This window comes from Sinocyclocheilus grahami, unplaced genomic scaffold, assembly GCF_001515645.1.
Source record: "Sinocyclocheilus grahami isolate Dianchi unplaced genomic scaffold, SAMN03320097.WGS_v1.1 scaffold1135.1, whole genome shotgun sequence".
NCBI lineage: Eukaryota > Metazoa > Chordata > Actinopteri > Cypriniformes > Cyprinidae > Sinocyclocheilus > Sinocyclocheilus grahami.
In genome coordinates, this window is record NW_015506314.1 from 35937 (window position 1) to 47380 (window position 11444).

At 39.7% G+C, this 11444-nt stretch overlaps 3 protein-coding genes across 4 annotated transcripts in view; 1 reads left to right on the plus strand and 2 right to left on the minus strand.

Annotated features, from left to right (window-relative positions):
* Window positions 1-4380, plus strand: part of LOC107567211 (ubinuclein-2-like) — an 18631-nt gene extending 14251 nt beyond the window's left edge. The window contains exons 11-12 of the mRNA XM_016252852.1: window positions 3622-3690; window positions 3829-4380. Of these exons, the coding sequence (XP_016108338.1) occupies window positions 3622-3690; window positions 3829-3875 (116 nt within the window). The 3' untranslated portion in view covers window positions 3876-4380. The remainder of the gene's footprint in view (window positions 1-3621; window positions 3691-3828) is intronic.
* Window positions 4381-7773: 3393 nt separating this feature from the next.
* On the minus strand, window positions 7774-9123 carry LOC107567214 (uncharacterized protein C19orf43-like). Of its 2 annotated transcripts, XM_016252856.1 has the most exons (3): window positions 8649-9123; window positions 8381-8615; window positions 7774-8230 (listed from the first exon to the last, which is right to left on the minus strand). In XM_016252856.1, exons 1-3 carry the CDS (start codon window positions 8687-8689, stop codon window positions 8120-8122), a joined length of 387 nt encoding a protein of 128 aa, XP_016108342.1. In that variant the 5' UTR covers window positions 8690-9123; the 3' UTR covers window positions 7774-8119. The 2 variants fall into 2 exon arrangements, with proteins under 2 accessions (XP_016108342.1, XP_016108341.1); XM_016252855.1 differs by having other exon boundaries at window positions 7780-8230; window positions 8381-9122.
* A 1315-nt stretch (window positions 9124-10438) lies between these two features.
* hook2 (hook microtubule-tethering protein 2) overlaps window positions 10439-11444 on the minus strand; it is a 22610-nt gene continuing 21604 nt past the window's right edge. The window contains exon 18 of the mRNA XM_016252864.1: window positions 10439-11317. Within this exon, the coding sequence (XP_016108350.1) occupies window positions 11186-11317 (132 nt within the window). The 3' untranslated portion in view covers window positions 10439-11185. The remainder of the gene's footprint in view (window positions 11318-11444) is intronic.

Genomic DNA, 11444 nt, shown 5'->3' on the forward strand with positions numbered 1-11444 from the left:
CTAGTCGACTAAACGGTACAGCTCCTACTAGTCGACACTGAAAACAATAGTCGATTACACGACAGAAAAAAATACATGATTTTATCATTCAAATTACCATCATTTTAACATTTAAATAAGTTAAAATAAAACATTTAAAAAATAATACATTATTTTTAAAAGTTTATCTGGGTGGAAACTACATTTTTACCTTAGACCTCACATGCGTTTTCTTCCTGTCAGTTGCAGAGTTCAAAAATGACCATGCGAAAGACGAGCAAGGTGTGGGATTATTTTGAATTAGAAGGAAACTGAAAAATTGTGTAAACAGTGTAATGTCAAATTGTCTTACAATAACTCTACTGGAGCGATGCGTAATCATATTCAATACAGGCACGTAGGCGTTAGCTTAGAGGCTGGCCAAAGCCAGCAAATGTCAATCACTACAACCCGCCGGCGCTGCGATCCCGTCCGCGCCGTCTATTCCTCTAACAAACACCCACTTCGGTGGTGGTGCGGGATGTCCAGGCGCTTTCTGAAACTCTTATCGGCTTGCTTTTCGTTATCTCTGCGTGCCTGCGACTTCAGTTCCTGCCGAGCGTGTTTTTTCAAATGCAGGAATTTTATTGTTAATCGCCTCAGGTCCCGTCTTTCACCAGACCACGAGATAATTTCACTGAACAAATAACGCATGGTCTGAGTAAGAAAAATGGGCATTGTTGCATTTTGTTTTTAGACGATATAGCCTACACGAAGTATGTTTTTAAAAGCCGTTTTAATGCTATTTCTTGATAAACCTTCCTATTGTTTTTGACTTGTGTTTTAATATGTTGGCTAACGTTATATGAAGATTAAGAATTCTGTCAGGCTATTGATTGATTTTCCATTGTTCTGCATTTCCCCAGCTGATTTGAATAAATAAGCTATGCTTTGACCGACGTTGAGGGTATGCTCTTCTTGTTTTTTTCTTTTTAACAACCGCCTAAATGAAATGATGATAACGCGAGGCAAGTGTGCGGCAAGCGGAATTCATTGAGGGATTTGACAGTGTGATTCATAGATTAAGTATTTCAAATATAGGCTATAATGTATGCTACATGCACGCACAGAGGGTTTTTTCTTTTTGGGGGGTTTCTTGCTTTTAGACTAGTCGGATACAAAACTTTCGTTTAAACGGCAGTCAAATTAGTCGTCGCGCACATCCCTAGTGCTTAGGTTCATTGTCCTGTTGGAAGGTGAACCTTCTGCCCAGTCTGAGGTTCTGAATGCTCTGGACTGGGTTTTCATTAAGGCTATCTCTATATTTTGCTGCACTGAGCGTTTCTTCTACTCTGATCAGTCCCTGTCACAGCATGAGGCTGCTACCAGCACACTTTAGTTTTGGGATGCTACTCTGCAGGTGATGAGCAGAGCTGGTTTCCTTCAAACATTATGCTTGGAATTGAGGTTCATCAGACCAGAGAATCTCGTTTCTCACAGTCTGAGGGTCCTTTAGGTGCTTTTTTGTAAATTCCAAGTGTGTTTTCATGTGTCTTAACTGAAGAGAGGATTGAGTTTGGCCACACCGTCATTAAGACTGGATTGGTGGAGTGTTGCAGTGATGTTTGTCCTTCTGTAAGTTTCTCCCCTCTGCACATATGATCATGGAGCTCAACTAGAGTGACCATCAGGTTCTTGATCACCACACTAACCAAAGCCCTTCTCCATCAATTGCTCAGTTTGGAAGAGTCCTGGTTGTTTCAAATGTCTTCCATTAAGGGTAACAGAGACCCTTCAATGAAGCAGATTTTTTTTCTCTGAACTCTTCCCCAGATGTGTGGCTTGACGCAAACCTGTTTCTGAGCTCTACAGGCAGTTCTTTTGACCTCAGGGCTTGATTTTTGCTCTGATATACATTATCAGCTTTTCTACCTTTAATTAAGACGTGTGTGCCTTTCCCAATCATACCCATTCAATTGAATTTGCCACAGGTTAACTTCACTCGAAGTGTAGTGACATCTACAAGCAATATGAATGCTCCTGAGCTAAATTTCAACTGTCCCAGATGAATACTTATGCAATGGGATCATTTTAGTTTTTTATTTTGAATACATTTGCAAAGATGTTAGAAACCTGTTTTTTGCTTTACCGTTATGGTGTATGGAGTATAGATTGATGTGTGAAAAAAGTAATTTAAAGCAGTTTAACATAAGGCAGCAACTTAACAAAATGTGAAAAAAAATGAAGGGGTAGGAATATTTTCGCAAGGCACTGTATGCTAATAAAACAAAGTAAATGCAAAGTTACAGTTCTTCTTCATCTTGGTCCTTCAGTCATTTACATGCACTTGTGCACTTAACATGGATAAAACGTCCATAATTTAGACTTATTTTGAATGATTTCTTAGGTTTTCTACTAGAGGTAGGCTCGTATGAGCCCTCATTAGTTGATGTTGTGTGTGTGTGTGTGTGTGTGTGTGTGTGTGCACCTGCAGTAACCTGTTAGTATTTACTTATTTAGTACATTTATTACACTTTTATTATTTGAAAATATTTCAATTAGTATGTTTTTATGGGAAAGAAATCATGTTGACTTACATTTTGTTCAGTGATGCTGTTGTCATTGTTGAACTTAAAGGGGTCATGAACTGCCTTGGATTTGATTGTGTACTGTTCTCTGAGGTGCACTTAATGTTATCAAGAATTTTCCATCAAAAACCATCATCATTTAGGAGTAATAGGCTATTTTCTGTCCTGTTTTAACCCTCCTCATCAGAAAGCTAGAACAGAATATGCGTGGAGGATTGTAGACTGGGAAGTAAACGCCCACTGCTCTTATTGGATAATAGTTGTGTATGTTTGACAGCCGGCATTCCTCACAGATAGACGCTGCTGTGATTTAGGTCAAAAATGCATAAATAACTGAATACATATCAAGTGATCTGTAAGAAGAGAAAAAGCAATAGTGAACACATAATGAAAACAGTTACTCACACTTGTGTGGTGCGACATTACTGTCAGATCCAATATATCCGGCACAGTATCATCTTTTAGTTTCAATCTTTCTGAAAATCCTGTGTAGAATTGTGCCTTGTTTGTAAACTAATCTTGACAGTGATGTAGAATCGTGGGCGGGGCTAAACAGGCAGCGATGTAGAATCGTGGGCGGGGCTAAACAGGCAGCGCTGTAGAATCGTGGGCGGGGCTAAACAGGCAGCGATGTAGAATCGTGGGCGGGGCTAAACAGGCAGCGCTGTAGAATTGTGGGCGGGACTAAACAGGCAGTGATGTTGTTGATCATCTTCTGCAGAGGCGGTGCTTATCCACACTATTACATCATAAAGTAGAACATTCCACAAGCTGACGTTTTGGCGGACTGCCTTCAGTATAAGCTGTTTTTAAACTAATGAGAAGGTTGAGTTCTGAAACTTACAGGATGTTTTTATAGCACAATGACCTCTTATATGTGAAAAGATCAAGGGAATTCTGGTTTCTCAGTTCATGACCCCTTTAAAATACATAAGATGTCGCAGCTGTGTGTGTTGTTCATCTGCTCTTCATCGCGTGGCTCGTCATGAATCTGCTTCCTCTCATTGAATCTGTGTGTGTCTCGTGTGGCGTCTCATGCGTGGGGTGTGTGTCTCTCTGTCCCGTCTCTCCTCAGATGTGTTAAAGGGTCTCATGTCAGGGGCTCAGGCCGCTCTGCCTCCACACTTACAGCTGGCTTTCTCAGGTAAACGCTGAGCGCGCGACGCTCCCGCTGCCTGCATGCACGCGTTTGCGGCTTTCTTCATCATCTTCAGTCGGGACGAGTCGCAGTGCTTCATTACTGACTTTCTCTCTCTCTCTCTCTCTCTCTGTGTGTGTGCAGATGTCAATCAAACGCAGGGCGGAGACTTGAAGAGGAAGAACCTATGACATCGCAGAACTCTGATCCGGGACTGACTCCGCCCACTTTTATGCATGATGTGCTGGCCGTCCAATGAGACGGAGCCGTTTTTATATGCATTTGAATATTGATGCTGATGAGTAATGTTATTTGTTTGAATGATGATCCATGGGTTGTACATATGTATCAATGTTTACACAGACAGACCTGATCACTGTGACGGGGAGAGAAACACTTTTAATTGTGTGTGTGTGTGTGTGTGTGTGTTTGCATGTCGATTTGCGCGCAGCTTCTGTAAATGAGGATTTTTTTAATGTGTGGAGCATATGAATATTGATGAGTGAAGGTGTTCCTCCCTCTCTGGTGTGGGTCTGTGTCTCTGGTGCTGTTTACCAACGAAACGCCCTTTAAATTGTTCAAACCAAATGACAAAGGGTGGGACGGTGACCATTGTAATATACTTGAACTTTCAGGATTCGTTTACTTAAGTTTCAGGACACAAGCAAAATAAAAATGCAGAAGCCTTAGTGAAAACTCTCTGTCTGTGATGTAAAATTTTTACAATTTTCAAAAAGGTTTCTTTGTCTCAGAGCAGTTTCTTTATTGTTTTGTATTGAAGTATTGGTTTATACTTGAACTGAAGTAGGTTCAACAAACATTTGATCATTTATAGATTTTTTCCAACTTAGAAATTTCTAGTTACAATGAATATAGAAACACATTTCTATTGATATTTTCTTTCATTTTGTTTTAAATCATATTTTAAGTGATTTTTTTTTTCCTGTATTAACCCACACTGAAATGATCTGTCGTCTTAAAGTTATACATAAAATGAAATGAGGTAACCTTAAAATCTCAAAATATAGAAGAAAACTGGCATGGTCATAGGCCTACATGAATCATAAAAGTGCTGATTTAAGATTAAAACACTCATAAAATATCAATTATACTTGACTCTGAAAATGAAGCTCCTGCCAGATTTGAATGGTTTTATTTGGTTGTAAGTAAAAAATATAATTGTTTACTTTTTATACTGGGCTGATATTGCTTTAAATATCTAATTAGATGCCCCTCAAAGAAGACTTGTTGACAAACAACCTTACTCTGAATTTGGTGTTAATATGTTTTGAGCTCTGAACTTGTTATAAATTAAACTATTATTATTAGCTTGGATTAATACAATGAGTAAAGTTTCAAATTCAGGTACTATTAACCCTGAACATTTTACTGTTTAAATCCAGATTTTCCTCTTCTGAAAGAAACAAGTTTTGTTTTTGCCAATGCTGTTTAAAATGCACAAAGAGAATAATTTCATCCAAAATTAAAAAAAAAAAAAGTATATATTTAGAAATTTTACATTAGCAAGTTACAAAAAAATACGCCAAAGTTAGAATTTTAAGTTAGAAATTGCTCTCTCTGAGCACGTCATGAAGAGCCACGATCGAAAGAAAACTCTCCGAAACTTGTATGAACCCGGAAGTAAGATTTTTGGCACAGAAATACAAAAAAATGAGCAGAAGAGACTTCTTTTAAAAACTTTAAAAATCTTACCAATTACAAAATTCTGAATATGTACAATTTCATCCTGTTTTGCCAATCTACCAGAAGTCATTTAGACAGAAATATTTAAAGGTAAAGTAGCGAGAGAGTGGAAAATCATCATGAAATAAAATTAATCGTTACTGTGTTTGGAAATGGTTCCTTTAATACTGCTCGACTTGTGGTAGATAACCATGTAGGAATGAAATAAACTACAAAATTATACACTTGTACAGTATTATAAAGCATATGAACATTTTGAAAATGTCTAAAGAAATATTTTATGGAAAAAAAAGGTGATTCTCAAAGAACGAAAGAAAAACATCTCAGTGGTTTGTTCGCTAGCAAACGTCTGCTCCTAGGGGAACACGAAGATTTTAAATATAGCATTTCCTCCCCTTTGTCATGTTTGTTCATTCTGCATTTGCATGCACAACTTTCGCTTTCCTCTGAGAAACTCGCAAAACTTTTTCGCGAGGGAACCAAGCGGCAACCTCCCGCTCTCTCGTGAAGCCAACACGGAAGTGACTAAACCTGTAATTCATCGACTGGCCGCTAGAGGCTCCAAAAGGGAGTCAATCCCATAGACTCCCCATGTTAAAATGCCCAACTTTACAGCAGAAAAAAACATGTTTACATCCTGGTTCAAAAGGTGGTTTTGGTCTATATAGCTAATTTTGCCCTTCATGACAACTGTGAGGAGGGTGAATTTTTTTATAAGTCATCCGTTTAAATTATATTAAGCCTTAAAGTTCTGCATAATTAAGGGCGTGGCCACTTGAGTGACAGGTGGATTGCCGCTGCCGTCATCGGCGTCAAGCTAGGTGGGCGTGGCTTCAGCAGCCAGCTCCCGCCTCTTTGCCCATCTTCGATTATCCGGGAGTGACGCGTGGTGAAGCGCTGCCAAGATGGCGACGGCCGGCTCCGCCCACTTTTGAGCTTCAAAAAAGCTCTTCGGAAACCTACGGGTGACGTGACGGACACTACGTCCATGTGTTTAAACAGTCTATGGAGGGAACGTGACAGCAGCCTTTTCCCGCCACTAAATAAAAAAGGAAACCGCAACCCTTTTTCCCCCCCCACAATTCTGACTTTATAACAAGCAACTGTGCGTTATAAAGTCAGAATTGTGAGATAGAAACACTGAGGCACGTAAACGGTTCTTTGTTTAACGTCGGGGATTTCTCCTGCTTATTAACAAGCTACGTTCATACATTACAGTAGCAAACATCAGATGAACATGATAAACACCGGACGGACGAGATCCTCAACATATACATAAAGTGCTCATTCTGAAATCTGAATAAAGATGTATGCTTCGTAGCTACTACACATATACCTTCATTCGCCTTGTACAGGTATTCATCGTTTATGTCGTTTTGTTATAGTTTTTTTATTCGTACAGTAGGCTAACTGCAAATGTTTCAACAATGATTTCGTCAACAGCATTCATTTTGAAGCAGGTAATGATTTAAACGCTGGTTAAATTAATTATTCATCTAACATACCTAACATTTTACATGGAAACGGTAATGCTGGTAAAACGCCTCATTTGCGCGATTTTGGAGAGTCTGAAACGGTTGCTCAATCAGGACATTAAAAATATACATTCAGTCCGTCTGCCATATTTTGTTCAGACCAAGACCTCCCGCTCTCTCGTGAAACCAACACGGAAGTGACTTAAACTGCAATTCATCGACTGGCCGCTAGAGGCTCCAAAAGGGAGTCCCAATGTTAAAATGCCCAACTTTACAGCAGAAAAAAACGTGTTTACAGCCTGGTTCAAAAAATGATTTTGGTCTATATAACTAATTTTGCCCTTCATGACAACTGTGAGGGGGGTGAATTTTTTTATAACTCATCCGTTTAAATTATATTAAGCTTTAAAGTGCTGCATAATTAGGGGTGTGGCCACTTGAGTGACAGGTGGATTGCAGCTGCTGTCACCAGCGTCAAGCTAGGTGGGCGTGGCTTCAGCAACCTGCTCCCGCCTCTTTGCCCATCTTCGATTATCCGGGAGTGACGCGCGGTGATGCACTACCAAGATGGCGACGGCCGGCTCCGCCCACTTTTGAGCTTCAAAAACTCTCTTCGGAACCCTACGCCCATGTTTTTATACAGTCTAAGGTTCAGACCAAATGAGAACAGGCTACCTCGGTATCAGAAGTGTTGAGATTTTTAGAATGCACATTAGTTTATGTAGAACTGTTTATGGACCAGATAAAATGTATCATTCTGCCTCATCCTTTTTATAAAAAAAAAAAATTAAAAAAAAGATTTAACAGCTGAAATGTTATAATTAAAAAAAAATAAAAAGTCAAAACTTTACTTGAGCATGTAGCACAACAACAGGTTATAATTTTGTGTTACTTTAAAATCCGCCCATCATTTTTTAATGTTTATATTTCACCGTTTATGCAAACAAAGAGTGCATTAGTGTGCTGCTAATTTTATTTGTTGGCTTTAGTCATGAAACTTGGTCAAATGATTTCAGTGTGTGTATCAGTACTTTATTTAATATGTCCAGCACATTTGAACAATGCCGTGTATAACAGTTTGTTTTGATATACTAATTATTCAAGAGATTTAAGTATTGTGTAATATGGGTGGCTCTCAGCCGCTTTTCTATTGTTTTCACTAAGGTTGGAGACCCCTGTTGTATACACGTTATTTGTATGAATCTCCATATAGCCTCATAATGTAAACTATAGTAATCCGTATTTTATTCATATCGCTAATAACCGTGACCGAACAGCATGCCTCTCACCTCGGAGTCGAGTTTCTGTTTCTTGGCCACCATCCCGGTCTTGAGGGCCAGTCTCGCGCCTCCTCTCCGCTTGCCCACCTGAGTCAAACAGGAACAGACTGACAGCGTTACACGGGCTTTAGGAAGCGACAGTGGCCCGAAACTACGGACACCCCTCTCTTTATGTGTGTGTGTGTGTGTGTGTGTGTGTGTTACGCTAATGTAAAGCTCGTCCACTGCCGTTCTTACAAAGCTGCTCGCGCTTAGCGGCTTCTTGTCCGGAGCCGCGGGAGAGCTCTTCGTCTTCTCCTCTTCCTCGCCCTCTCTCTTCTTCCTCCTCTCTTCCTCCTCCATCTTCTTCTTGAACAGCTCCATGAAGCTGCCGTCGTTGGCGAAGGCGTTGGCCGCTCTGGGCGCCCCGTGAGCCGGGCTGCTGCCGCCGGACTCCCCGCTGCTGCTGCTGCTGCTGCTGGAGGACTGGTGAGGATGAGGATGAGGAAGAGGATGAGGATGATGATGGCGGTGATGTTTGTCTGATTTATGCTGCTTTTTCTCCATCGTTTTACCGTTCGGTGAAATAATAAATAAAGCCTTTACATCCACTCCTGCGGTGTTGTGATTTCTGCACCGAAGCCGTTTAATGAAGAATTAAATGTATTTTAAATGCGTAATAAAGGTGAAAATGAAAGACTGATACGTTAGCTTGCCTTGTTATGGGCTCGTAAAGCGTCGCGACGAAACAAAAACACCGTCGGCGACAAACAGAAAGAGCGCGATTATCGAGCCGCGGGTCCGAGTGTGATTATGATCGCAGAGCGGCCGGATTGGCAGGATTTCGGGGTTTTATCCCGATGTTTCTCGCACAGGTTTGTTGTGTTTCAGCGTCGCTCCGCCATACTGCACTTCATCTGCAGTCAGAGCCGGAGAGAGACGCGCCGTCGCCGCCTGCAGGCCGGAGGAAGAACCGCAGCGCCTCTCACAAACACTGCACGTTTAGTTCGATATTTGAACGCAGTGTAGAGGAAAATCCTGTTGTAGTCTCTCTGCTTTAAAATTTCACGTTCCACTGCGTTACTTGCCGTTGACTTGTAATTAATCGCGTAATTTACTAGCAATTTCTGAGTGAATATTGCTTATACAACCATTTTTTTTGTGTGTAGTTATTTATTTCATAGTTTTATTATCCATGAAAACATATGTTAAGAAAAATAAAAATCACAGCAGAAACACAGTGGTTTCTGGATTAGGCCTAATATTTAATCCAGAAACCATTCATGTACAGGCTCGTTTAGTTTTTAGAAAGACTGTTTGGACAAAATTTTACTCCGGTAGACATTTTTAGTCCTCACATTTAATGGATTAAACGATTTGTTCAGAGCAAAAGAGTTAAAAGATGTCAAAATACATAAATGATCAAATAAGATTTGGCTAACTAATCTACCTAAATTAGATTACAATAAATACAAATATTTAATCAAATAAATACATTTAGATAAAATAGATTCAAATGATTTGATACAGTACTATAAATGATACTTAGATTAGACTAACTCGTCTTATTAAATGTCATTTAAATCATTACAAATGATTCAAATAAACAATGAAATCAATAGTTTGGTTTACGTATAAATTCATTTAGATTCAAATGATTCAATATAACGGTTCAGTGCTATAAATGATCAAATGAGATCATCTCATCTAGCTAAATTTGATGAAAAGAAATACTAAATAAAATTGGATTCAAACTAATACATACAATTTGATTGAACTAAAAAGTTGGAATAAAAATAAAAAGTAATATAAAGTGATTTCAATAACACGTCTAACGGTACAGTGCCACAGTAAGAAAACATAAGAATGCAACATAATAGAAACTATTTTTCACATATTTATAATATTGATTTTTCACAACAATGCAAAATGCAGCATGATCGGGATTATATTTGTAATCGGAAATACTTAAGACGCCTGAACTATAAAACGGTCATTGGCATCTTTTTAATATACTGTTCCCATATTTGTCAGCAAATATTGATCTACTTTTTTTGCTCACCTTTTAAGTGTTCTATAAATTCTACAATTTCAATATTATCTTTAAGGCAAACATGGAGTCATGGACCATACATTTAACAATAAATGTACTTATTCATCCGACTTATTCAGTATTTCAAGTGCTGATTTGTGGATCATGTTTAATAATAAGGTTTATTATCCATCCATTTCTGACTGGAGTCTCATCATTTATTGTTAGTCCAAAGCGACTAACACGAAAGCAAACACACAGACTCGGCTCTGATATTTTGTACCAATAACCTCTTTTATTGTAGTGCAAAGAGAAGAACAGTGAGACTAAAGTCTAAACCCCATCAGTCCAGAGCGAACGATGAAAACACCGTGAGAAACACACGAACAACTCATGAACATCAGCACTGTGACGAAACTCTCAGAGAGTGAAGAACAAACAAACGAACGAAAGAAGCTCAGCGTCCGGACTGACGAGGGCCAGAACACAGTGTTCACAGTCAGTAGTGTTTCCGCCTCAATAAATACCAGTGACAGACTTTGGTGACGTTACATCAAAACAAAAACAAAAAACCTAAAAACCGTCAAGCAGCAACCGGTGGAAACTTCCATGATTAGTGTCATTAAAACACAGCAGCTCTCTGGGAAAAAAAATCATTATAAAAGCACTTCATTTGTTCGTGGCTTTAAAGGCTTCCAGCATTCAGCGTTTGGTTTCTGTGCAGCAGATGATTGACGGATGGCAGAAGGCACCGGGTGTGTAAAGTGCGTTCACATGCACCGTAACCCTGATCAACACCCAAAACTACAGTAAAAAGACATTAAAAGAAGCTACTTCATTAAACGCAGTGGTTTCTGGCGCTAATTAACACTAAACTAAAACTCGACTACACACTGACGCTCACATCAACTAAAAATAACACAAAGCTTCATCTAAAACACATTGATAAAAGACATCCTCTCTCGGCTCTCAGCAGGCCGGTGACAGACAGACACAGAAGCGTTCGTCCAGGATCGGCGGTGTGAGTGGGTCTATCTGGGCTGCAGGCGGGACAGGCCTCTGCGGGCTTGTGTCCACTGTCTCTGCTGGGCCAGGAAGGACTGAGCCGGAGCAGAACCGGGTCCCGATCTCTCTCCGGCCACCTTCTGATGAAGAGCCATTCCCTGAGACACAGAGATGCAGCTCTACAAAATCAGCTCAACTCAGCCCTCAGTGTGCGTAAACAAATGGAAAATTTGAAATTTGATTTATAACAACTTTTTAGCAAGTTTTTCCCCCCTAAATATTGAG